This window comes from Camelus bactrianus, chromosome 10 (assembly GCF_048773025.1).
Source record: "Camelus bactrianus isolate YW-2024 breed Bactrian camel chromosome 10, ASM4877302v1, whole genome shotgun sequence".
Classification (NCBI taxonomy): Eukaryota; Metazoa; Chordata; class Mammalia; order Artiodactyla; family Camelidae; genus Camelus; species Camelus bactrianus.
In genome coordinates, this window is record NC_133548.1 from 33,814,900 (window position 1) to 33,840,865 (window position 25,966).

Below are 25,966 nucleotides of genomic sequence, written 5' to 3' on the forward strand. Positions count from 1 at the left end.
TTTTGGAATTTTCCAGAATTTTTTTTCCTGAATATTTTTCATTGGAGGTCGGCTGAACCCAAAGTCACAGACTCCTGGATACAGAAGGCCACTTGTATACAGATAATCATTGACGAAAGGTTAAATGTACAGTTTTGAAAAGGAGAAAGGGCTGAGTAAACATTAAGATTCATAACTACATCTAAACTGTCTAATTCAAACTCCCAAAGCATATTCAGGAAGATGAATTTCTACATCTAAATTCTGTCTCAGGAGGTTCAAATACCTGGAGCCTTCATTTTGGCAGCTGAGAACTACCACAAAAGATGGTCAATTTGTCAGGAAGATGTAACAATTATAAATGAGAATAAACCTCACAAAAGAGTGTCAAAATACATGAAGCAAAAGCTGACAGAATTACAGGCAACGACAGGCAAAAACAAACAATCCTCTAATCAGTCAGAGATTTAAATACATCCCTATCAGCAACTGATGGAGCTAGACAGAGCTAGCTAAAAATCCACAAAGGCACAAAAGATCTGAACAAAAATATTCAGCACTGTGAACTATTTATGGAATACTGCACCCAGTAACTGTATCTTGACACCTTTGAAGAATACTGATCAGTAATTCTGTAGAATGCCTCTCAACCTGCATTTCTCTGATGTTTTTCATTACTGGAATGAAATCATACACTTCTGGCAAGAACATTTCTCTGGCAGAGAAATGATGTCCTCAGAGTACTACACCAAGGGGTTCATGGTGTCCACTGTGCCTTATTACTGGTGATGTGAACCTTGATCACTTGGTTGTGGTGGTGTCTTCTTGATTTTTTCCACTCAAAAGTTACCATTCCCTTTGCAGCTAACAAACTTCTTGGGAGATACTCTGAACTATGTAAATCCTGTTTCGCTTTAACTTTGTGCCCACTAACCTTAGCATACATTGGTGGCTCTTTCATGCAAGTTATTACTGTGGTGTTCGTCTAATGCTGATTCTGTTTCTCTCTTTCCTCTACCTTTATTAATAGGAATTCTATGCTAAAGTGGAGCTGTTCCTTCCCCGTTTATTTGGTGGATTATTCAGGTCAGTATGAACTCATGGATGTTTATTTTATCCTAGGGATTAAAACCGAACAGTACTATTTTCTGTGTTGCTCAAATTCTTCAGCTTTGGCCATTAGGAGCTCCTTCAGTCTGGTTCCTGTGTTTCTTTAGCTAAGTCCTCAATCCCCCCACTTTTTCTTTGTATGTATTTCCTTATTTTCTGGAACAAGATGTCACAGACTTATGTTGTGTTTTCCTTGCCCCATTATGGACTCAATCACTTCTTCAAGGAGCCTTGCTTCCTTTTATCAATAGAGAATTAATAAAGGATTATAAATCAAGATCTGGGCACTAGGTATGCTCTTTGCTACTGGGGTTCTTCAAGGCCCTCTCAACCAAAAGAGCTAGAAAATATATGTTATATATACTGACACACATATGAACACACTTCCATATTTCTGTATCTATCTACCTATTAAAAACTGAATTTATCCTGATATTTCTGATCCCGATCTATCACCACAGGACTCAATCTATCCTTCACTTCCTTTTTTGAAATTTCCTTCTCCAGCGGTGAGAAACCTGGCTCTTACTATCCATAACGTACTTACTTGTTCCATTCTAGCATTCATGAAAAGTAGTGTCAGAACGGCTAATCCACATCCTAGGCTCTAGTTCCTCATTTTATACATGAACACTTAAAAACAGAAAGCTTCAGTGCTTTGTCCAGGGTCACATAGTTCTCGAGTCCTACATTAAGGTTCTCACTACTACATCACACTGCCACACAAGTTCTCTTGATGGTACCCGTCAAGGAAATGAGTGGTTTTCCAGTTTTCGCTTATCAAAGAACTGCTCAAATACACACTGTCCAGCTACTATCTGTGAAGGTACATGTCTGCCTAGAATGGTCTTGCTGTTGTGGAGAGAGCAAACCCTCTACCTCACTTGACTGGCACAAAAAAAATGAAAGTATAAATTAAAACAAATAATAATAAATCATGAACTCCAATAAATTAGACCTATAAAGCAACCATAAGAATGCAACAGAATTTTCACAAGATCCCTGTTCAAGAAGGAATAAACCAAAACACAGAGTAAGTAACTAAGGAAGAAAGCTACAATCCAGAAATGAGAAGGGGGAGAGTACAGCTCAAGCGGTAGAGGGCACACTTAGCATGCAGAGGTCTTGGGTTCAATCCCCAGTATCTCTTCTAAAAATAAATAAACCTAATTACCTCCCCCCACCATCAAAATAAGATGATTAAATAATACAATAATAAATAAAATAAAACATTAAAAAAAAAAAGAAAGAAATGAGAGTGACCCTGCCATAGGGCAGCTTCAGAGTTAGTGTAAGTGGGGAAACCCATGGAAATTTGCATGGAATCTGTTTTAATCAAAACAAAATCTCAGTCAATTAGATGTCTTAAGAAAAGTCAATTATCAGATCTGATTATGCTAGATAAAAGGAGCAAATATTATTAAATTTACTTAAATCTATTAAATATCAAAGTTACCAATTTAAAAGCTGTAATTTATATTAAATAAAAACCTTAATTTTAGTTACACTAAAAATCAGTCTAACAACTCAAAATTATTCTCTCAAGTCTTCCTATGTTTCAGGACACCTTGTACACAATATTTAACCCCAGATCATATTCCTCCCTGGTAACTGCTAGTGTGACTCTCTCACTTTTTAAGTGACTTCACCTTCCTACCGAAACCAACTACCTAATGAAGTCTTTAGAGAATCAAGGAGATGAATGTATTTTCCTAGGACACCTAATCTCTATTCTGCCATAACAGACGACCCTACTCTAAAGCAGATACAGTATGTTCATCTTACCAAATTGAAGTAAAAGGTCATCTTCTAGTACTGGCTTCAAATACTCTTCTTTCTCCCAAGGCACTGGGTTGTATATGGAATTCATATACTCAACTGTAGGATTCTGGAGGCAAAATTAATTGCATATTTTTTCATCTCATATAATCACAGGATTCCCCTACCGAAAACTAGGAAAATTAAACACAAAAGGAAATCGTGTCCATGTTACACAAAACTTCTGTTTAAAGAGTCTATGTTTACCTGCCATTTCATTAACTTGACTGGATGATTGCTTAGTTAACAGTTTTAATGCACAGTTTTGTATTGTTTGGATTTGGGCGAAGTAGCAATATAAACATCAACTGAACAGAAAAAAAGGATTTGAAAAAACAGAAAAAGAGCAATCAAAGTACTTAAAATCACACTAGAAGTGATTTCCGATTTTACAGAAAAGACTACCCATATTTCCCTTTATCTGACACTGAATTACTCTCAAGTAACACTGATTCATCTCTTAGATACAATTAAAAACGACCTTGCTAAGTATGGGATGTATCCACTCACATGGTGCTACAGCTGTGCTAGTTCCTGATGGCCATGACTCCCTCAAAACAATTGAGTGTCAAATTTAAAACAGTTCCTTATATGGTAGTTCCCCGTAGTCTTACAAGTTGGTGCATTCAGAGTCGCTGCAGTATTTCTTTAGTTTTTAAACAAAACTGTAAATTAAGCTACCAACTTACCTTAAGTCTAATAAAATTTATTAGTTTAATGTATCCATAAAATTCAAGTCCTAAAGAGGGGGAAAAAAAAAGTCACCTTTTTTAACATCACATGAGTTTCGTTTCATTGACCTGCTCTATACATGCTTCTCTGGTTAGACAATAACCTATTTCTTTCCTCTATACTACTTACAATACTTTAAATTTCTTATTAAGAACTAGAAACATTAACTTTGACACTTCAGAATATTTTAATGGAGAAACAGCCACAGATGACAAATTTTTAAATGCTTTTTTTGCATTTCTGAAAAACAAGAAAATTAATTTTTAGAATTCTACTCCTCACTTATCAGAATACGAAAGAGGAAAATTCAGCCCTAGATTTTACCAAGTATTTGGTGGTTGATATTAAAGCCAAAAGTTTCTAAATCTCTAACATCTGTGGTGCCTACTAAACTATAATTTTGCCAGGACACAGAGTACACAAAGTATACTAGCTTTTTACATTAAGTTAAATGATGCAAGTGAAAAAACGAGGCTTGTCATCATCTGGTTCTCATATTTCCAAAAATGAAGCAGCATTTTAAACAGGGAAAGCATATCCAACTAATTATTTGTCATGAGAAATATTGCTATGAGGAGCATAACAGCATACAAAAATGTTTCACAAGCATAACAGCATACAAAAACTTCTATGTGGTAGGTAAAAAAATACAAAATTATATAAAGTATGATTCCAATTCAGTTTTAAAATACACACTAAAAACATGAAAAAAAAAACCAATGCAACTAAGTCATTTATGTCTTACAAAAATAGCTGCAGCTGAATTTATGAATTATAAACATAATGCACCCACCATAAGTTTATCTGAGACCTAAAGTCTGCCTAATGTTTGCTATTCTTCAATAATGTCCTTTCTAGTTAGTAATAGACACAGGGACCAAAAAGCCAATTCTGTATTCAGTTAATTTTAGCAGGCTACTGTAGCTCTTCTGTATTTCTTTAGAGTGGTACGCTCTCATTACTTATTTTTAAATGCAAGTTTCAATAGAATCATCATCTGAATCTTGGGCTTACCACTTTATCACTCCCTTTTCCCATACTCTCTTACCAAACTCCTTATGAAACTCAATTTTGTATGCCTTTAAGTCCCTGTTATGCTTTGACCTCACCGCCTTTTCCAAAGTCCACCTCTATACTTGCCCTCCCTAATTCTCCCTAATTCTAATACTCCCCTCTTCTCTTCCTAATTCGAATGATAAAAATGCAATTGCATTACAAGAGTTTTTTATTCCTTTATAGTTGTGAACCAATGTAAGCTTAAATGCAGTGAATGTTCTCTAGAAGAATGACTTACTCATTTTTTCCTCAAAAGCCACTTGTCAAAAAAACTGTATTTCCGTAAGTTGTTGCTATACGTTTCACTATATTAGACTTGGACAGAAAAGGAAAGGTCTGGAAAAATATAAAGTCTAAACTTAAATTTCACAACTAAAAATTTCTTTATTCTAAAAAATACTCACCATGTTTATGAACCATGTTATCAATATTAAATTGATGCTCAGACTTACAGTGTGAAAACGTTTCTTCAGCAGAGGTAAATAACCTGAAAAATCAAGCAACAGCTTCATGGAATAGTCCCCTAAGAAGTTTAAACATTGATTTCACGTTAGATACAAAAGTTTTCGCCCTACTCTGCAGGTTTCCAGTTTTACTTCCAATTAACAGGAAAACAAACATACCTGTAGATTAAAGAAACTCAGCACTTCTAAAGGGAAACATTACTTCTGAGTCCCATTTTCCGCCTAAAACAAACCGCCCTTAAAAACTGAACTTAATTTATTTGCTAAATAATAACTGAATTTATCAAGAGGCTTTTAAGAAAGAGAACTCCCTTTGATAGATTGTTGTCTCTCAAGACATGAAAATTTCGTTTATAAGATTCTTTTCTCCTCTAAGTGTCAACTCTGCTTTCAGAGGCTTTGAAATGGCACAGCTGAGATAGCTTTAAGAAATAATGCACAAAATATAATTTCATAGCTGGCACATTCCCCAAGTGCGATACTTCAAAAGTGGTCTTGCAGTGATCCCCAAGGACTTGCATTACACACACTGTGAGGACCAAGCTTCTTTACTATGTGACTTGCAAAACTGAAGGGCACGTAATAACATAGGAATGCACCACAGAGAAGCTGCATACCTCTTGTGTGCCTAGCACACATGCAGATTTCAACAAACGTTTATTCAGATGGGTTATTTTTGCAGTATTAAGCAGCCTATCACAAAGAAGCACCTCCCTGATACTCAATAAAGGTTACTTTGCGAGGACGTAGGCAGCCTGTACTCTGTAACTGCCCAAATGAGGGTACAAGTGAGAACGACGACGACTCAACAGGAGCTAGTGTACCACCATCAGCACCAGGCCCAGATTCAGGAGAAACCAGTAAAATGTTTAAAGTAACACTGGCTAACGTATGCCAGGCCTCTTTCATACACACTTGCCCAGAACAGCAGCCAAAGTCAAAGTCTGTTGAGACGAAGAGGCAGAATTTTAAGTATAAAGAATATTGATTTGGATATAAGACAAAGCACAGCTTTGTGACCTTGAACAAGTTTTTGGTGTTGCTGCCTCTTTTCTCCTAAGTGAAAAGGCATCAATTCCTTCCCTTTCAATAGGCGGGGAGCCCTAAGAAAGGTGGCTCTTTAAATGGCTCAACTGGAAATACTACACCTCAGAAACTTTATATTTGTTAAGAATTATAGAATGGGAAAGCTGGAAGGGTCCTGAGGGGTTACCTAGTGACTCTCAAACTTGTTACTCCTTAGAATCACCTGGGATAGTGTCTTTACAAAAACAGATTCCTAGACCCCATTCCTGATTTAGAAGGACTGAGGTACAGAGTTTAGTACCTGTATTTTTTTTAAGTGATTCAGGTGACAAAGGTGCACAACCAGATTTGGGAGCCACAGATCCAGCCCAGAACCCTTTCATTTTACACAAGGGGAAACAGGCCCGCCGAAGAGAAGCGTAACCTGGCTTCCAGGTCATGGCTCCTCCCTCTAAACCACAGTGGGTCTTGCTTCCCGACAAACCACGGGTTCCACATTTGGAGAGGAGCCACTCTGGTTGGACTCCAGACGAGCGGACCACACAGACCCATGCGGCCCGGACATCGAGGGCGGAGCCTGGAGCTGAGGTGGACGAACCTGTCACAGAACAGGCAGGGGGTCTGCTGCTTGTCGTGGGGGAGATCGGCATCGTCCTCATCCTCCCAGGCGGCCTCGTCACCGCTGTCTGACAGTTCTGGCAGGTCCTCCTCCTCCTCCTCCACAGCGCCCCGGCCGCCTAGCACACGCAAACCATCAGATTTGCCTCGGACACCAGTGCGAAACGGGCGCACGAGGGGCAGGGAGGGGAGAAGGCTCTGGGCCCCGCGAGCGCTCTCCCGCCCCGCTCCTCGCCCCTCCCCCACCCTCCCTGAAGAGCCCCACCTCCCCGGCTTCCGCAGGGCGCAGGGGGAGGGGAGGGTCTTGGACCGGCCCCGCGGCCGCGGCGCAGCCTTGGCGCTGAGGGGCCGGGTACCCACCGGTAGCGCCGGACGCTAACGAGCACATGGCTCCGGTGCCTGGGAGCCCGCTGCGCCTGGGGGCGGGGACCCGGCTTTGCAGTGCGCGCGCAGCCGCCCCCGAGCTCTCCGGGCTCGGGAACCTGGGAACGAGCGTGAGCACGAGCGCGCGGCAAGGCCGAGACCTGGGGAACCCCGCGGACGCCCAGGAACGCCAGAGCGCGCGCGCCTGCTCGCGAGCGCTTCCGCCCTCTGGGGCCGCTGCGTTGGTCACGTGATCCGGGTGGGCGGGAGGAGAGCCAGGCTCCGCCTCCTGCCGCAGGGTTGACGCAGGGCGCGCTGAGTAAGCGCTGAAACCTGGGCTGGACTTTGCGCGCTAGGACCTGGCTTTTGTCTCCTCCTCGGGTTGCGGCAGGCCTTAGCGGGTGGTCGTCGCCCGCTGCCCAGAGTCCCGGGGCAGAGAGACGCCGCAGCATTTATGCAGTCGGCATCGCGCTTCCTGTGCATTCGAGGGATGAACGGCTAGCGGAGGGGGCGACCTGCCCGCAGCGCCCTCTTGTGGCAGAGGCGGTCGAACGCAGGCGAGAGCCTGGGACTCCACTCTGGTTCCTGGGCTCCCGGATCCCTCAGGGGGGTGTGGCAGAGAAGGGGAAACAGCAGGGGCCATTGGTTGTACCAGGGACCACAGCAGGGCCAAAGCCTTGTGGGCTGTCTTAAGGATTTTAGTCTTTAAAGTATATGTCCCAAGCTCTAATCCCAGATGCTAGCACTGGGCTTGGCACAGGGTTATCCAATTAAATTGACTACCTGGCGTACTAGGTTCTACAGAATCCTGCCTAACATCTCAACTCAGCCCTTCACTCTGGGCCTCACCCTCTAGCCTTTTATTTGCTGCTAATCATTTTCCCACCTCAAGGCCTTTGCTAAGAATGTTCTACAAATGGGTGGGTACTTTCTGTCTCAGCCAAGAAGTCTTTCCTCAGACCATCTTTTCTAAAGTAGTTTCTTCTATCTTTCCAACTGCTTCCTGTTAGTTTCTTAGCACCTACCACTTGCTTTTTCTGTTTTTCTTTTTTTTTGGTCGTACCCGCAGCACTGAGCCATCCAGTAAGGGCCATATCTCTTTACCTTCATATCTCTGGCACATAATATATGGCCTAACTCATAGTAGGTGCTCAATAAACTTGCTGAATGAAAATGATGTATTATTGCTAAGCTTCTCCAATCTGCTCCTTTCCATCAACTGTAAACTCCTAGAGGACAGAACCCATCAAATACTAGGTTTGAAGCCCTCTTACATTGTAGGACATTGCCAGAATACCTGCTGGCTCTGTTGAGGTAGACTTACTGTTCACTGATGTAGATGCGCTGCCTATGTGCCCAGTGGCACATAGCAGGCATTCAAAAAGCTCAATGCACTAATTAACTCAAGGTCTTTTTGTTACCTAGGCTCACCCAGCTTTTTCCTTCATCCTCCTAACATATTCTCCAGCAAGGCCCATCTTCTCCATGTCTGCATAACATCCGGAGGGAAACCTGCTAAATCCCATTAACACCTAATCATTCTATGTTAACAGTAAACACTGAGTCTAGAGGGGTGATTGGGCCAGAATCTTGTTCCTTGAAGTTTGTGTCACCACAATGCTGGGCTTAAAAGGGAATAGCATTTTTCTTTACTCCAAAGATGAACACAGACACTCACCGATCATCCCACTTCACTACTGAGATCAGAAAAGAATGTTGAACAAGACCTGACAGAGGGTTTGTGGGTAAGGAAATAATATACAGAGAATAACTTAAAACTGGCCTCTGGGTTTAGCTCCTTTTAAAGCCCACCAGCCTCAGGATATCTTCATGGGGTCCCCTGACTTCGTGCCTCACTTCTTGGAGCCCAGGCTTATTATCACCCAAACACATAGGCTCTTCAGAGGCCAGCCTCAAAGGATCCCCACCTGGTAGGAGAAAGATGTTCCATCTCCTTCCTAAAGCCCACATTTCAAGACCTCATCCCATCCTAAAATATGCCTCTCTCCTAAATGACTGACATTCAGAATGTCCAATCTTTTCTTAAGATACAACATGCCTTTCCATTAGAGGGGATGATGGCCTTTATCTTCCAGTGTCCCCTGAAGCTTGACATTGACTTGACAGAGTATAGACCCTGTAAAAACTAACATCACTCAGATCACTTTGCTTCCCCCAGCACAGAAGTGAGACAAATTTCACCACAAACCTTTGTTCCATGATAGAAACAGGAAACAGTGTGCTCCTGGTGACTTTGATCCTTCCTTCTACATCTTCCTTTCCTTTTTCATAGTTTTTAAAGGGAAGCACTTTGAGGTGCACTTTTACTGGCTATGCGAATGATTTGCAGTTAATCATTATAAGGATTCTAGACCAGTGGAAAAATTACACAGCATATACTGATCCATTAACAATTAACTGGAACTTCGTGGAAATACGCAGATACTGGATGCTCTTGCAGAGTGGTTTAAAATACAAGCTGTGGGATCAGGCTGACGTGGGTTAGAATCCTGCTCTGCCATGTCCCAGCCTCAGGCTTCAGCTTTGGGCCCTTAGGCGAGGCACTTAAACACAGCGAGCCTCAGTTTCCCCATCTAAGGGGAATAGGATGATAGCACCACCTCTAAGAATTATCAGGACTGTTTGGAGGATTAAAGGATAGACAGCATGTGTAAAAGCTTGCCCTTAGCAAGTACTTGATAAATATTAGCTGCTATTATCATCCCATTGGCCCAAATACTGCATATTACCACTGATACTTGGGCATTTTCTAACAATCTAAGGGCACTCAAGACTTGTTCATTTATTTTTATTCCTCTATTTAATTATCCTATGAATGGTATAAGCTCAGTTACATAATAACTTTTTTATTATATTTTCTACAGGAGTAGTAAGGCACAATGTTCATTTACACAATCACAAGCAGTCGGCACTGGGTCACTCAGACATAAATGTTAGCAATTTTAGGACAGAACTCATTTGGATGATACACAAGGTTTGCATTGCTGCTGTGACTCTGCAGACAAGTGTCTCAAAGCTGGCTTCCCCACCAATGACATCAGAACCATAAAAAAAAGCTTAAACAAAACAACAGACTTCTGTGGCTGTACCTCCCAAAATTCTGATTCAAAAGAGTTTGAGTTAAGGCCTGTGAATCTCAATTTTTGCAGCAAATCCTACACACTGGACCACCAGGGAGCTGCTGAATCTCTGTTTTTGAAATAGAGTGGGTGATGTTTACAAATGCACAACCAGGCTCTAAAATGCTGATGTAGAACAGAGCACAATCATTTTTGACTGGATTTGGGCAGCTGAGAATAGTGAAACCACAGTTAAAGCATGCTGACTTTTCTTAGACCCCAAAATTACCGATTAGGTGGTAGGTGTTGAGTTTTACAATAAAAAGCATTGCTTCAGGGTGGTCATGGCCTGAGAGAGCCATCAGCTTTCCCCAGCTCATGAATGGCCTTGTTATCCAGCAGCTCCTTCTTCTGGTCGCTGGGTCTCACTGCGTTGTTCAGCATCGCTCTAACCACAGTCGTCACCGGCACAGAGAGCCCACTGGCCCAAGATTCTGGTAAGGAGCCAAAGAACTTCCTAACCAACCATTCACCTGGGCGAGATTCTTGCCTATCACATAACAGAACTCTAAAGAGAAAAAGGAAAGTGGAGGAAGAGACAATAAATTGCATTCAGACCACATGGGATGTTGTGGATTGAACTGTGTCCCTCCAAATTCATGTTAAAGCTGTAACCCCCAGTGTGACTGTATTTGAAGACAATGCCTTTAGGGAGGTAATTAAGGTTAAATTAGGTCATAAGGATGGGACCTAATCTGATAGGACTGGTGTCCTTACAGAAGAGGAAGAGGTATCAGAGAGCTCTCTCCCTCTCTCCACGCACAGAGAAGAACGACCACGTGAGGACACAGAGAGAAGGCAGTCTTTGACATGCCAGGACGGGAGGCCTCACCAGACACTAACCCCGCTGGCACCCCGATCTTAGACTTCTACCCTCCCACTCTGTGGTGTTATTCTGTGATGGCAGCCCAAACACATTTATACAGTGGATTTTATTTGGGCACACAGTTTTATCTGGACACAAAGAAGGTTTCAAAAAGAAGGCAGCAAAAGCTTCCCAGGAAATTCCAGACTGTTCTGAACCTGCCCCCCACCCCCAGCCATCTACCCCTTCCTTCAAAAACAAAAGGTGGGTTCTTCAGAGAAGCAATCTACCTCCAGCCAACCTCTTTCATATCTTAGATAGCTTATCTGTCAGCCTCTTCAAATAAAAAACTAGCTTCTAGGGAATAACCCGCAGTGGGGTATTCCTAGGCAGTGTGAATACTTACCCAGGCCTAAATATGGAGTAACGATCAAATTTTAATTCTTCAACTCTAGCTTCCACTTCTCCCTGGGAACAAAAAACACATTTTTAGTATTTAATCAAGACCAACTTGCTGAAATGCTTAAGAGAGAATACCAGGAAGGACCTGAGGTTCTGAAGACAATCTTTCTGCAGGTCTCAATACTTGTAAATATCCTCATCTAGAATTTTAGATTCTAAAGAGTCTGGTGAGTTAAGGAAGAGATCAATTAATCCTGACATTTAGCAGAGAGTAAAAAAGATGTGCTGCATAAGTAAATGGCTGCATCGTCAGTCCAGCCTCTCATGGGACCTACTGAAGCAGGTCCAGAGGGTGACATGCTAGGAGTCCAGCCATAAAAGAAGAGACTCCTGTTAGTCCAGAATCAATGCTGCAGGCCAGTCCACATTAACCTTTTTTGGTTTCCAGGTAGCTCCAGTGGGTCAGGAGACCCACAGACTCCCTATGTTACTCAGGTCCTAACAAACCCCACCACGTTTCAAGGGATAGTGAGATTACATTTAGATGACGCTTCAAACTAAATTTGTTGAACAATCCATGCATTTTCACACCAGGCATTTCTATAAATAGGAATGCCAGAGGAGCTCAGGCCACGGATACATCTAAAGGTCTGCGAACCACCCGGCCTGCCGTCCTCCTCCTCCTTGGCTTGTTCGTACTACCCATCTGGGCTTAACATGTTGCATCATATAATTTGTGGTAGCTTTTATTAAAACATTTTTAAAATTAATATTTTTTAGTATATTCACAGAGTTGTCCCACCTTCATCACAATCTAAATTTAGAATATTTCATTACCCAGAAAGAAACCCTGTACCAATTAGCACTCACTCCTATACCCCACCCCCAAGCCCTAGCCAAGTACTCATCTTTCCATCTCTATAGATATGCCTATTCTGAATACTTCCTATAAATGAAATCATGTAAGTTGTGGCCTTTTGTGACTGGCCTCTCTCATTCAACATAGCGTTTTCAAGGTTCATCCATGCTGTAACACGTGCCGTTCCTCTTCATAGTTGAATCAATACTCTTCTTTTGTAGCTACATGCCACATTTTTTTCAGCCATGCATCAGGTGATGGATATCTGGGTTGTTTCCACAATTTGGCTATTATGAATAATGCTTCTGTGAACCTTCATATATACCTTTTTATGTGAGTACATTTCTTAGAGAGCTTTTAACAAAGATGTGTTTTGTCTCCATTAGGAGCATGCATACAAGAGTTATCAGGCTGAAACTGCTGTTCTTAGAAAGGTCTGCTTGCAAGGTTGTCCTTTGGCCTGTGCCTGGGAACTCAGATTTCAGGACGATTTCATTAGCTAACTGATAAGGGTACTCTCCTGTGCCTAAACTACTTGTACAAACAAGGTGATTTACGCTGAACACTTGCTTTCCTTCTGGAACTCTCTAATTTTTTTCTAGACTGAGGGTGCCTATGTAACTGACTCCCATTAAAACCCTGGACTCCTGAGCTCAGGTGAATTTCTCTGGTAGGTGATGCTCATTGCTGGAGAAATTCAATACGTGCAGCTCAATTGGCAGAAGAAGGTACCCATGGAAGCTTGTACCTAGCTTCCTCCAGACCTCTCTCCATGCACTTCTTCTTCCCTTTCTTAACTTTGCTTTATATCCTTTCATTGTAATAAATCATACCTGTGAAGATGACTATATGGCTAGTCCTGAGAGACCTTCTAGCATATTACTAAACTTGGGGCTGGCTTCAGGGAACCCTCCAAAACAGGTTATAATTCCTTGAGCCACATCCAATAAAAACATATCATCTGCTCTGGAAAAGCTGAAGAATCAATCCCAAAGTCTCTTCTGATGCTTAGATTCCATGCTTATCTTCAAGACCAGAGACACCTCATTTCATGATTACTAGATAAATAACTAAGGGAAAGGCACTAGAAATTATCTTTCAAATCACTCCTGTTTACTAAATATATCCCTGCAAAAGAGTAGTCCCTGCAGCTATAAAAATGCATAATATAATGCATTTAATGCATTTTTGTATTATGTAGCATTTTATATTATTTAGTATTGCCAATTAGCCAGGGTTCTCCAAGGTCTATGAAAGAAAGATGCACAAACCTTGACTTGAGTGTATAAAAAATTGCTTGACTTATCAGCTCCCTTAGAGGACAGCAAGTTGAAATGTTTGCACCCTCCAGCTTTTGCCAGCTCTGCAGACTTCAGGACGTAATCTCGATCGACACGAACAAATCCTTCCTGATGGGGGGAAAGGATGTGAGTTATTTCCAAAAAGCTGTGAGTTCATCTTAAACATTACTCCTCAGCTTGGGTGGCAGGTTAAGAGTCCTGGGGAGGTGGAGGGATGGCGGTTGAAAGAAAATGCATCCAAGCAAAACATGAAAGTCAGGCTTAGACCCTGGGAAAGACTCTGAGCCTGATCCTCAGGACAGACGCACCAGCTTTAGCAGCAAGGCCAGGATGCAATGGAAAAATAAGGGCAATGACACTGAAACACAGACACCAAGCAAATCCACAAGAAGCAAAAGGCATGATAAGATTGGGCTGAGAAACTATTTTTAGTCACACATTTCTTTGTCTTTAATGCTTCACCACCTTACCACCCTCTCTCTGTGTTCTCTGTTTTTTTCAGTGTCAACTCTCACATGGTAGGGTCTTAAAGGGTGGCCGAGAACACTATCCGGACACTTTAAGAACAAAGCCTATTTAATTTCCAGTTTTTGTGTATGTTTTACAATATACTTTACATGTTAGTAAAGAGTGTACCCTCAGATTTTCTTTTTTACTGATAGGTGTATAATCAAGAATGTTTGGAGACTTCTGGTCTAGATTCAATCCAGTGAAGGCAGCAGATGGGTCTTTCTTTTTGGTTCAAATTTTTTTTTTTTTTGCATTCTTTTTTGTTGAAGTATAGTCAGTTTACAACCTTGTGTCAACTTCTGGTGTACAGCACAATGTTTCAGTCATACATATACATACATATATTTGCTTTCATATTCTTTTTCATTATCGGTTACTATAAGATATTGAATATAGTTCCCTGTGCTATACAGTAGGACCTTATTATTTATTTATCTTATATATAGTAGTTAGTATCTGCAAATCTCGAACTCCCAATTTATCCTTTCCGGTCCCCAGATGGGTCTTTCTTAATAAACATCTCAGCATTAGTACATACCCAGCGCATGGTAGGTGCTCCAAAAATATTAAAGGAACGAATAAATGTCCAGTGACAGCAGCAGAGAAAAGACACATCCAATTAGAAAAAAAAAAAAAAAAACTAAGTGGTAGTCAAAAGAGGAGGGGAGAGGACAGGGCAAACAAGAGAAGACAGACTCATTTCTGGGGCTAATTGAAGGACCCGTGCCTGTACCCAGAGAAGAGAATTCCAGGTAGTCACAGATTCCTGGGTCCTCAGACTCTGGTGTCCTCACACGCGGGACAGCTGAAGAGAAGTCTAAAGCCTACTGACGCTGAGCTTCACTGGGACCCACACTTACATCATGAGGTTTCATAAAATGCAGATTCCAAATCTGAAGACTAGATTACTGCCCCACTTTTTTTTTTTAATTAAAAATCTGCCCTATGGTAGTTATTGACCCTAAATGTTTTATTTTGTATGGACATCCGTATCTTTCACAAATGTCAGAAGGCATCTAGGAAATAACACATCCAACCCTCTCATTGTGGAGATGTGAACACAAGGTTCAGCGATCTGAGAACTAGTGGGTAAATAAGTGAGAGAGTTGAGAACAGAGAGCAAATTTCTGGCTCTCTGAGCACTGCTCCCCACTGTCCCCATGTTCCTTTTTACCTCACACCATCTCCAGCTAATGATATGACTAATTCATAACTGTGGGAGGCAGATTCATGGCCCCTCAAAGATGTCCATGTCCTAAGCCCCGGACCTGAGAATGTGTTGGAGGCTACGTGGCCAAGGGGAACTAAAGTTGCGGGTGGAACAAAGGCTGCTAATCAGATGACCTTGAAAAAAGTTATTCTGTATTATCCAAATAAGCCCACGGTAATCAGAGGAGTCATTAAAAATGTGGAAAAGGGAAGCAGAAGTGGAGGTCAGAGTTTTGCACTGTGGGGAGCACTTGATCCCCCATTGCTGGCCTTAAAGATGGAAGAAGAACCAAGGAACGCAAGTGGTCTCTAGAAGCCAGAACTGGATTCTCCCCTAGAGCCTGCAGAAGGGAGCTCAGCCCTGTCAACACCTTGATTTTATCTCAGCGAAATCCACATTGGACTGCTAACCTGTAGAACTGTAAGATAATAAATGTATGTTGTTTTACACACTAAATTTGAGGCAATTTGTTACAGCAGCAAGAGGAAACGAATACAGAATTCAATTCCAAAATAAGGGGCCCAAGCAAACTTTTCAAACTTTGTACTGAAGTAGATCATAAAAGAAGCATAAACATAGTGTAAGTCTAGAGCTGGATGGATGTTCATAAACTGGACATCCTTGGCCACCAGTCCCCCGATCCAGAAACAGAACATCACCGTTACCTCAAAAGCCTCTCCCATCCTCCCTTCTCATCACTTGCAGTGCATTTTTAACTATGCCCACGACCTGCAGGGCTGTGCGGTTTTTCTGCCTTTTTTAGGTACGGTTAACTTAACTCTTACCCATGGACTATCCCCATCCCCTTTTGCCTTGTATACTTTGACACTCAGTCCTAAAAACTGACTGGCCCACCTGTCCTACACACTGATTCAAACTCACGTCATTGCTTTTTGAAATCAGTGTGAAGCAAACCAATTTAAATACCCAGCACATCCTGAGTGAGGGATGTGATTCTCCTGAGAGCCGTTCTCCGAATTGAGAGTTTACATGTGCTGAAAGCGTGCCAAGAAAAACAACCAAAAACGACATCGAAAAATTCTAAAACATTCAATTTCTCTTCCACATCTATTTGCTTCCCCTCACTCCAATTCACCAGAACTCTGATTTTGATACCAGGTTTGTTATTCCCAATAAAATGACATCGTTGACTAGGGGAAATAAACTTTTTGTTGCTGCTGCCGTTTGAGCACTATTTCTTGGAAGGATTATTAGCGTCGTCTCTGTTAAAATGCTGCTGCTTTCATCCACGTCTTTAAAAATAAGGGAAAGATTCTGCCAATCACAAGGCTTGAGACCGACGCCATCCCTCTCACTTAATCCAGGGCCAGTCAAGGGATAATTTGATTAAACTGAGACCCCAATTTATTTGGCTTTAGTTTTGGATCAACCTCTCCTTAATAGAGTGCTGTCGTCTCCAATTGTTGGATGAAAATTAAAGTGACATAAATACCATGGGACTTTTTCAATCTGGTTAGTCAGCGAAGGCACATCAATACCACCCCAGCCATCAGAGCCTGGCGTCCTTCCTTTCACCAGCCTCGAGAAGGGCTGACAACGGCTCCTTGCAGGACGAGCACCCACGCCGCCGCAGAGCCCCCCACACTTAGCCCATCAGCCCTGCTCAATGGGCCCTGGTGACAAGGTGCCCGTACCTTTCCCCACTGCTGTTCTCTGGACAAAGCTAAATATTGTTTTATGAGCAATCAATGGCTGTTAATCCGAAACGATTTCACAAATCCTCTGAGCCCTCAAGCTGATTATAAATACACAGTTTTCCAAGCCGACAAATTTTGAATTTCACTTCCCCCACCCTGATGGCACGGCCTTTCAGCTGATGAATGAAACTCAAAAGCAAAGGGGTCAACGGCTTTCAAGGACTTAGAAGCCAAACTTAAACGGGGATCCTGGTGACTGGCTCAGAGATAGGGATACACACCAATTTTCTCTCGAGTGAGGAAGATTTCATTTATAGGTAGAAGGGAACTAACTTGCTAAACATCTTTAAAACCTTATTATCAATACCCTTGCTTGTTCTCTAAAAGCTCAAATTTTTTTTAAAAAATGGGAAAACAAACAAGAAGCTACCCCATATCCTAGACATACTATTTTCAGAAAAACTGTATTTAGTTTCCTCAACCATATGGCAGGAGAAAAGCCACTCTCCTGGGAGCATTAAGTCCCTTATGTTACTGTGTCTTTCTGAATCCACAGTCGGTGTGTTCTACTCTAAGACAGGAATCAGAGTTCCTTCCAGAAAAAGGAATTGATTAAGTAAATTCCCACTGTAAATTTCCATTCCCAGCACCTGCTCAAAAGAGTGAACACGATACACTAACACGACTCAGCAGAGATACTTCATGGGCTCCACAAACACCTATGGAGACAAATTCTCCAATTACTCTATATTTTAAGTCTCATGAAAATCCAAAGCTACTAAGCATTCCTTCTAACCTTCTTTACCATTGCCTGAAAAGTGGGAACACGGTGGCCGAAGAACAACTCATCCTGATGAGGTAGCTCAGCACTGACTGACATGACAAGCAATCACGCAGGAATGACTCAAGGTCAAGAGGGCCCTTTTCCAGGAAGGGAGAATCTGTCATTCCACAAAGGGTCCCACTTGGCAATATTTCTGCTTTCATTTCTTCCTCCTTCAATCCCTTTTCAATCCAACCCCATAAATTAGACTAGAAAACAGAGGGGCTGACGAATAACAAACGGTCTGACCTGAGACCTCCTTTGTTTGTGTCCTGGAGGGCATGTCTATATTTGAGGTACAGAGCTGGAACCAAGATCTTGGTTAGAGCAAGAGCTCTGGATAGCAAAACAAAGTCATACAGATACAGAAGACTCCTGAGTCCATCTCTGTGTTCTCACACAATTTTTCCATTTGGGGTATTCTTTTCTCTGTGCTTTGAAAGTCAAAGAATTCTGCAGGCCAGGGATTCAGTGGTCACCTCCCTCTCAGTACAGACAAGGAGACAGTGGCCCATAGGAGGGAACCGGCATACCCAACGTCCCACAGTCACTTGGTATCCAAACAAAGCTTACGATCTGGGTTCCTTGAACCATCCAGGACCTCACCACTTTACAAAACCCCCTCCTAGACATCATGTAAAAACAGCAGAGCGGACAACAGGGAACAGCAAACTTTCCCTATAAAAGATGAGACAGTAAATATTTGCAGCTTTGCAGGTCTCCACTGCAATTACACAGCTCTGCCATCACAGCACAAATGCAGCCATTAATAATACATAAAATAATGAGACTATTCCAGTAAAACTTTATTTATGGCTACCGAAATTTGATGTTCTTATAGTCTCACATGTCATGGCGTATTATTCCACTTTCAAATTTTTTTACCTTTTGTTTGTTTGTTTGGGGGGGGATTAGGTTTTTTAATTTTTTAATTTTTAACGGAGGTACCTGGGATTGAACCCAGAACTTCGTGCATGCTAAGCACGCACTCTACCACTGAGCTATACCTTCCCCCCTCCACTTTTGAACTTTTTTAACCATTTAAAAACATAAAAACATTCTTAGCTCAAGGGCTGTACAAAAATAGGTGGGCTATAGTTTGTGAACATCTGGATTCAAAGAGTATATCAGAACCAGAAGCCATGAGACTCTATGCAGGCCTGATAAATGTCACCATGGCTGCACGAATCACATTATCAGCATCGTCCATTCAACAGAATCTGAGAGCCTGGATTTCTGGAGCCTGTGCCTACTGGGTGAGGAGACAAAGAAAAAGGTGAAACCACATCATACCCCCTTAAACTCACTAACCAAACCCTTCTCTTAATAAGGGGAAAGCACCCTTCTTGGGGGTCTCTGTGAGTTTTTGCTTTTCCCTCAAGGCCAATGTAGATCTGGTTTTCAGAGGGTATTTCAACCTTCACTAGCACATACGTTACCAAAGCAAGGTGAAGGCCACCTGGGACAACCTGAAGGACCTGAAAACCAGTAGGTGAGGAGGACTAATACAGCCCAGCGCCTCCTGAAGGCAGGTCCAGCAAGAAGAGGAGGATGGGCTGCATCAGACTCTCTCAAGGAGCCTGATCCAGCACATCTGGATTAAGGCCAAGTCACGAAGCCACTGCCTTGATTAGACAGCGATGGCTCGTGAATGTGAAAACAGGAGCAGCACTAACCAGCTACTGCTGAAGGAAATGGGTTTCCAAACGGCTGAAGAAAGCTAACAGACCTACTCCTAGCACCAGTGTCAATAGAAATCTGGGCAGAGTGAATACCGTGGGCTGCAGTGTCCTCCCTCTCCCCCTGCCAGATTCACATGCTGAAGTCCTAACCTCTAGTACCTCAGACTGTGACCTTATTTGTAGACGTACTTAGTTAAGATGAGGTCATGACAAGTAGGGTGGTTCTGAATCCAATTTGTCTACTGTTGTTATAATAAGGAGAAATTTGGACCTAGCCACAGGCACATAGGAAAAAACACCATGTGAAGAGAGACACAGGCAGAAGGCAGCCATCTACAAGTCAAGGAGAGAAGCCTGGGAAAGAGCCTTCCCTCACGGCCCTCAGAGGGAACCAACGCTGTCGACACCTCGATCTCAGATTTCCAGACTTCGGGACTATGAGACAGCAAATTTCTGTTGTGTGAGCCACCTTGATTATGTTTTTTTGTTATAATAGCACTAACAAGCTAATACACTGAAGATCATAGAGAAATCAGTGGGCTACTCAGAGGATGTTAACACTGAGATAGAAATCCTGAATTCCTTGAAGTTTCTCTCTTGGAAACTCAGATTGCTAAAGCAAAATGTAGGCTGACAGCTACAGAATGACACTCGAGGCTTGCCACTAGTTTTGCAATATCTGTCTGACGCTCTCTTTTTTTTTTTTTTTTTTTTTTACAGAGAAGGCCGCTGACCTGAACACCAGGTGGACTGAATTTGGAAATCCACAACTTCTCGTCAAACAACTATTATTACCTAGCCACTTGTGAATTGTCACCTCTTTTAAACTGCCTAAAGTTATTACAACCTCCAAACTACATACTACATCCAATCTAAATGAATTTAAATTAAAAAAAAAAAAAGACTTTCTGGAGGCAATGTCAGCTTATTTTCTGTCACCATCCCCTTAAACCATTTAAGCCTTAACTCATTTCTGAGGTTCTACTTGGTCTACCAGTCTTTTCTCCTGCTTACTCATTAATTACTTTTATCTTTTCAAATTGATTTTGGAGAACAAAAGGTATGGGGTAGCCTAAGGGGGAAGGGAAGCAACTCCAGCTAAAAAAGAATTCTGGACAGGAAAAACACTCAATTTCTCCTATTAAAATTGCATGACACAATTTGAATGCAACAAAGCCATTTAGACTTTCCCCTGGAGCGCACTATAATGAGATTTGCCTTCTGTCATGAAAATCAACAGCTCTATGCCTAATGCAGTGTTTTTCATTCTGCTGAGTCACCATCAAAGTCAGGTTGGCACTTGAGACAGTGCGACCCGCAGTGTACTAGGACAAACGTTTTCCAGTGCTTTTGGAGGGCACACTGCTTGTGACTGTCCCTGGGACAGAAAAGACTGTACTGGCTGCTCAGTGGGAACATGACCCTTGCTCTCTAGGAGAGAGAATGTGCCAATTTCTGGGAGAGTTAAGCTTCTCCCAGGATAATCCACACTTCCCAGCACAGAGCTCAAAACCCAGATGTGTTTCCAAGGGCATATGGTAGAACTACAGAGGATTCGGAAATGCATCCCTACTGAAAGCATACATAGAATTATTCTTTGGAGCACCAGGGGGCCCAGAGAAATACATCTGAGCCTAACTCCTTGGTTGGTATAAACCAATAGTTCTTAACCATGCCCTCTCCTAAGGATTCTGATGCATGGGCCTGTTTAGAAACCTATGGTAAGCCCCCACGGCAGCATCGTGGTCCTAGGTGTTCAACAGACATCATTAACTCCAACAAGGAAATTCTGCCAGAGGGATAAACTATCATCAAGGTATAAATTAAATTAAGATGTACATAGTAAGAATTTCCCAGGATCTACGTAGTAAGCTCTGATTTCTAACTATAGAGTAAAGTTTGACTTCTGGACAGAGGCCGACACACCATTTAGAACACCATTAAAAAGAAACTAAGATGTGTGTTAGAACAGTTCTGCGTCAGTTAAAGCTGAATCACTGCTGGGGTTGCATCATTGCTAGAGGCTGAGTCATCACTGGAGATGAGCTGAATCATGCCTCTGTTCTGATGTTCTATCCCAGAAGTTTAAAGCTTGGCATGAAAATAGGTTAAAGCAAATCACTCAAGTGAGATAGAATGCGATAAGAACAATTTACATTTAAGCACAGCAAGTGTAAAGCAAAGAGTGAGCAGAAAAGGAATCTTTGACATTACTGATCAGAAAAAAGGGAAGAGGGTCTATTTCTTCCTTACCGCCCCAGCTTTTTTTCTGGTGGTACCCAGGCAACAGAATCCAACATCATGACCTTGAAAGGCAGAAGCGTAGTCATCCAACTTTTCAAAGTCCACCACTTCTTGATTCTAGACAAAAAGGAAAACAGCCGTATATGACTTGATGTTATTAAAATTAAACAAAACAAAAAACAGACAAAAATGCCCCTCCAGAGTTAAAGAGTAAATTTATGGTACATCACTAAAGAGTCTGCTCACTTAACATCAAATTTTGCAAGCTCATTTTCTCCCACGAAAAAGCAATGAATCTGAATTCAACATCAACAATGTACTTATCCATCCACAATACACAACAATTGGACTAAGGGTGATGATCGCTAAAGTCAAGTTCAATTATAATTTTCTCTCTGGAAAAATAAAAGACCTGTGTCTCTATGACCAGGAGAAATACCAATGAGGTATAATGTGGGGGAAGGAAATGGTGTTTGGAAGCTCAAAAGCCTACGTTTGTGTCGTGGGCCTTGTACTTACTTGGCATGTTGATTTTGGCCAAGTTATTTAACATACACCTCAGTTTCTTCCATCATTTGTGAGTGATAATCTTTCCTTCAGACTAAACCATGAACCACCCAATTAGAATCAGCCAGCAGGTGCTTAATAAAAAGGCTTCTGAATAAAAATAAAATAACATTTTATTATTTACTATTGTATAATGTAAAAAATAAAAAATAAAAATAAAAATAAGAAATAAAAATAAAGACTCTGAATCAGAAACTGCACTTAATAAACAGCCTCAGTAATTCTCATGCGCACAGAAATTTAAGAACCTCCCTCTAACCTCTTGTTTGTTGTGAAACTTCAAAAAGAAAAGTGTGAGAAGTTCTTATCATCCAGGAGCTCAAATAAAATGCTGCCATCTCTCCCCACCATCAACTCTTTCAAAAGCATTTTCCTGGCACCGTCCATCATGCTGAAGAAAAGTATGTTTGCAAAAAGTGCTGGACCAAAAGAGGTGCCACCAAAATTCAACTATCAAAGGCAAAACTCGATTTCAGTCTCTAATTACCAGAAGTACCTGGCACGTCCCATGAAGCCAGACGATGAAGACCACAGATAACCTGCCTACGCCTGACCAAAGACATCAGGTTTGAACAGAAAAGTCCTGAGGGACCAAAGACATATGCAAAATGACCTGAACATGGTCCTGCAGAAGTCAAGAACATTTATTTGTGAGATCATTTGTTATCTGAAATGTTTCACCTGTGAAACCTGTAGGACCAAGCTCCGGAGTTGTGGGGTCTCAGGATTACACTATAGTTTAATTGACTGCAGTTCAGAAATAACTCAGTTTACAGGGGGAAAGGAATCTCCAGGAAGCTCAGGCTTCAAATATACAGGGGATTAGCACCAGACTGAAGTCTGGTCTATCAGTGGGTTAACCACCAACGTGCAAGTGACAGTAAAGGGACCATTCCGCTCGCAGACATAGCCTGCAGCCCTGAGAAGTCAGGCAGGGGAAATTTTTGCAGGTGAATAACCCCACCTTTTAGGGCATAGACCTTTCCTGCTCCGCAAAGCATTTTCTGATTCACTGACATTAGTGTGGCATGCCCAGTAGAGGAAATAAACAATGTCATGGGGGAAGTTGCCCAAGGTCACAGGGCTATCTCTAGAATCTAGCTTGAATGACCCTGAAGCAATGCTCTTCTCCGACTTCCGGTAGGCCCCACCTTATAGGGATCTAGATTAGAGAAAGGCTTTGTCCAATGCCTGGCAGTGAGGGGGAGGTCGAGCTGGACCAACAATCCAGGACTCAAAGCTCTCAGTAATCAGTCATGGCCACATTCTGAACACCTCTGGCCGCCTCCACCACTGGCAGGGCAATGTTCATCCCTGTAGCATAAAATATGCTCACCCTGCAGAATCACTGCGGGTGTATTTTTGAGTTCCAGCTCAAATACCCACCACGTTTTTATAAGCTTCCTCGTCAAAGACGAGCTTCCTGCGGCCAATGAGCGTGACTTTGGAAAACAGGTTCTGTTCCAGGATCTCTTTCAAGAGCACTCTGCCGGTTTCTCCGCTGGCGCCCAGAATAAAGACAGATTTATTCTGCTTCCTGAAGTTTTCCCGAAGATTCGGCAGCGCCTCTGACTCGGCCATGCTGCAGAAATAACATTGACAGGTGCTGGTCTCAGGATGTTTAAAGGATGGCCATGCTTACCCCGAGAACAAGGGTTGTTTATTTGTTCTGGAGGAAGATACTGGTATTCTTAGCAGTATGGGTCCACGGGAAAGTGCAGAGTCACCGGCAGGGCGGGGCACCCTGGCGGTTCCCCGCACCTGGGCAAACCCACACCTTGGAAGGGGTTGGAACAGGGAATGCGCCAGGTGCCACAAACTGCTGGTACCTAGAGACCTCGTTCACCCCACTGTATCCCCGATTCCGACCCCTCTCTCCTCTGCCCACAGGGGTGCGGGGCCCAGCTGGGTTCCCTGCGCGGAGGGGCTACCTGGAGCCGGCCCCCGGCCCCGCGTCCTCAGACCGCAGCAGGAGCAAGACGGCCACCAGCGCCGCCGCAGCCGCCGCCGCCGCCGCGCTCAGGGCTGCAGGCCGGGACATCCGGCCATTCCTCCTGCCCTCGCCCCCTGGTCCCCACGCCCGACTCCGCGGGGCCGCTCCAGGTCCGTGCCTACCCGACTTCTTCCGGGTGACTTCGCCGCCACGCTGCGCGCCCCGCCCAAAGGGGCGGGGCCTGGGGGAGGGAGCGCCCGGAGCAGAGGGTGCCTGGGCGCCGGGGAGGTGGGCCGCAGAGCACGTGCGCGGCGCCAGGCTCGGTGAGAAGCTTGGAGACCCCTTCCTAGATGCCGGGAACCTCCAGGACCCTCTCCCCGGCGTTCTCCCTCACCACCTGGGCTGAGTTCGCCCATATCCAAGGTCAATAGACTTGACCCTCGTTGGTCCCTTTCTAAAACCTATAATGTGAATTGTGTGTTGCACATCTTCATCTTGAATTCACCACATCACAGCTTCCTATCCGACCACCCCAAACTGGAATAAAACCAATCTACTCCTTGGCTCTCTTGTGCATCATTGTCCCCATTCATTGGCACACTCCTCACCCTCCCCTCTCAAGTCAGAAATTCAGACGGTCCCCATTGACTACTTTCTCCTGGCCTTTCCACAGTCTAGATTAGTCACCAAGATCTGTCATCCTGTTTGTCTTTCAATCATTTCTCTCATATAATTCGGCCTCTCACCTTATCTCACCAGTACAACTGGTTTCCCTGCTCAGTCTTAAGATGGTCGAGCCAGGGTGATCTTCCATACCCGATCCCCTGCCTGCCTGCCTGCCAAGTCCAGATTAGACATTACCTCTCACTTAGATGAGGTTTCTTCATTTATCTTGGCCTCCATTTTCTTGTCTGTGAATGAGAACTATTTTATTATGTTCACTTTACTCCAAGGAACAGAGACTCACTCATGCTAACTTGAGTAAAGGCAGTGAATAGTGTAAGGATACACGCACTATGTAAGGGAAACAGAATCTCAGAGAAATCTAAAAATCAGATCTGCTGTAGGATACAGCCTCATGGAGACGAACTGGAAGATAGTTCTGTATTTAGGTCAAATGTAGGTCTTTAGGATCAGAGATCCACACACCTTCTCTTTGGAGCCAAATGTTTAATTATACCTTAATTAAGACTTTCTGTTTCAAACAATTGAAACACCAACTCAGAATGTTTTAGGTGAAAGAAAAAAAGAAAGAGAAAGAGAGAGAGAGAAAGAAAGGAAGAAAGGGAGGGAGGGAAAGGAAAGATACTGGCTCATCTAACTGGAAAAAATCAGTGTGTTTAACAGCTTAAGGTGGCTGGAGTCAGGCAGTCAGCCACTGGGGCCAGGACTCAATCCTTCTACCTCCTTTGGCTCTGCTCTCCTTCACATCGGTCTTACTCTCAGACCCAAAAAAGATGATTCAAAAGCTGTGAGCAGCTCCAGCCTGTTACCCTGTTTTAGTCAGGGTCAAAGATAAGAAACATTTGGCACTCAAAGTGGGTAATCTAAGGAAAGGGTACTAAATGGGTGATATTTCAAAGAGCAAACTGGGAGAAGAGATAGGTTATCAAAACTTAGAGAGGGCTTGTCTTACAGGACCTGTGACCTTCAGTAAAGGAACACA

General features: G+C 42.9%; 2 protein-coding genes across 8 annotated transcripts in view; both read right to left on the bottom strand.

Annotated features, from left to right (window-relative positions):
- The window catches only part of PRMT3 (protein arginine methyltransferase 3), a 146,804-nt gene extending 139,382 nt beyond the window's left edge, over window positions 1-7,422 (bottom strand). For 5 of the 6 annotated variants that reach the window (XR_012509656.1, XR_012509655.1, XR_012509657.1 and 2 more), the window contains exons 1-5: window positions 7,164-7,360; window positions 6,784-6,922; window positions 5,100-5,182; window positions 3,597-3,646; window positions 2,875-2,977 (exon numbers count right to left, since the gene is read on the bottom strand). Coding sequence is in view for 2 of the 6 variants with exons in the window: in XM_045524094.2 (XP_045380050.2) it covers window positions 2,875-2,977; window positions 3,597-3,646; window positions 5,100-5,182; window positions 6,784-6,922; window positions 7,164-7,191 (403 nt within the window). In the remaining 4 variants the exon portion in view is untranslated. Of the gene's footprint in view, window positions 1-2,874; window positions 2,978-3,596; window positions 3,647-5,099; window positions 5,183-6,783; window positions 6,923-7,163 lie in introns of all 6 variants that reach the window. The other variant, XM_010964763.3, reaches the window with a different exon arrangement.
- A 2,591-nt stretch (window positions 7,423-10,013) lies between these two features.
- HTATIP2 (HIV-1 Tat interactive protein 2) lies at window positions 10,014-24,542 on the bottom strand. 2 transcript variants are annotated; one of them, XM_074372237.1, is made up of 6 exons: window positions 24,483-24,542; window positions 23,754-23,949; window positions 21,810-21,917; window positions 13,644-13,781; window positions 11,518-11,579; window positions 10,014-10,814 (listed from the first exon to the last, which is right to left on the bottom strand). In XM_074372237.1, the coding sequence occupies exons 2-6, from the start codon at window positions 23,946-23,948 to the stop codon at window positions 10,589-10,591; spliced, it is 729 nt and encodes a 242-aa protein (XP_074228338.1). In that variant the 5' UTR covers window position 23,949; window positions 24,483-24,542; the 3' UTR covers window positions 10,014-10,588. The 2 variants fall into 2 exon arrangements, with proteins under 2 accessions (XP_074228338.1, XP_010963067.2); XM_010964765.3 differs by lacking the exon at window positions 24,483-24,542 and adding an exon at window positions 24,299-24,476.
- Window positions 24,543-25,966: the final 1,424 nt, after the last annotated feature.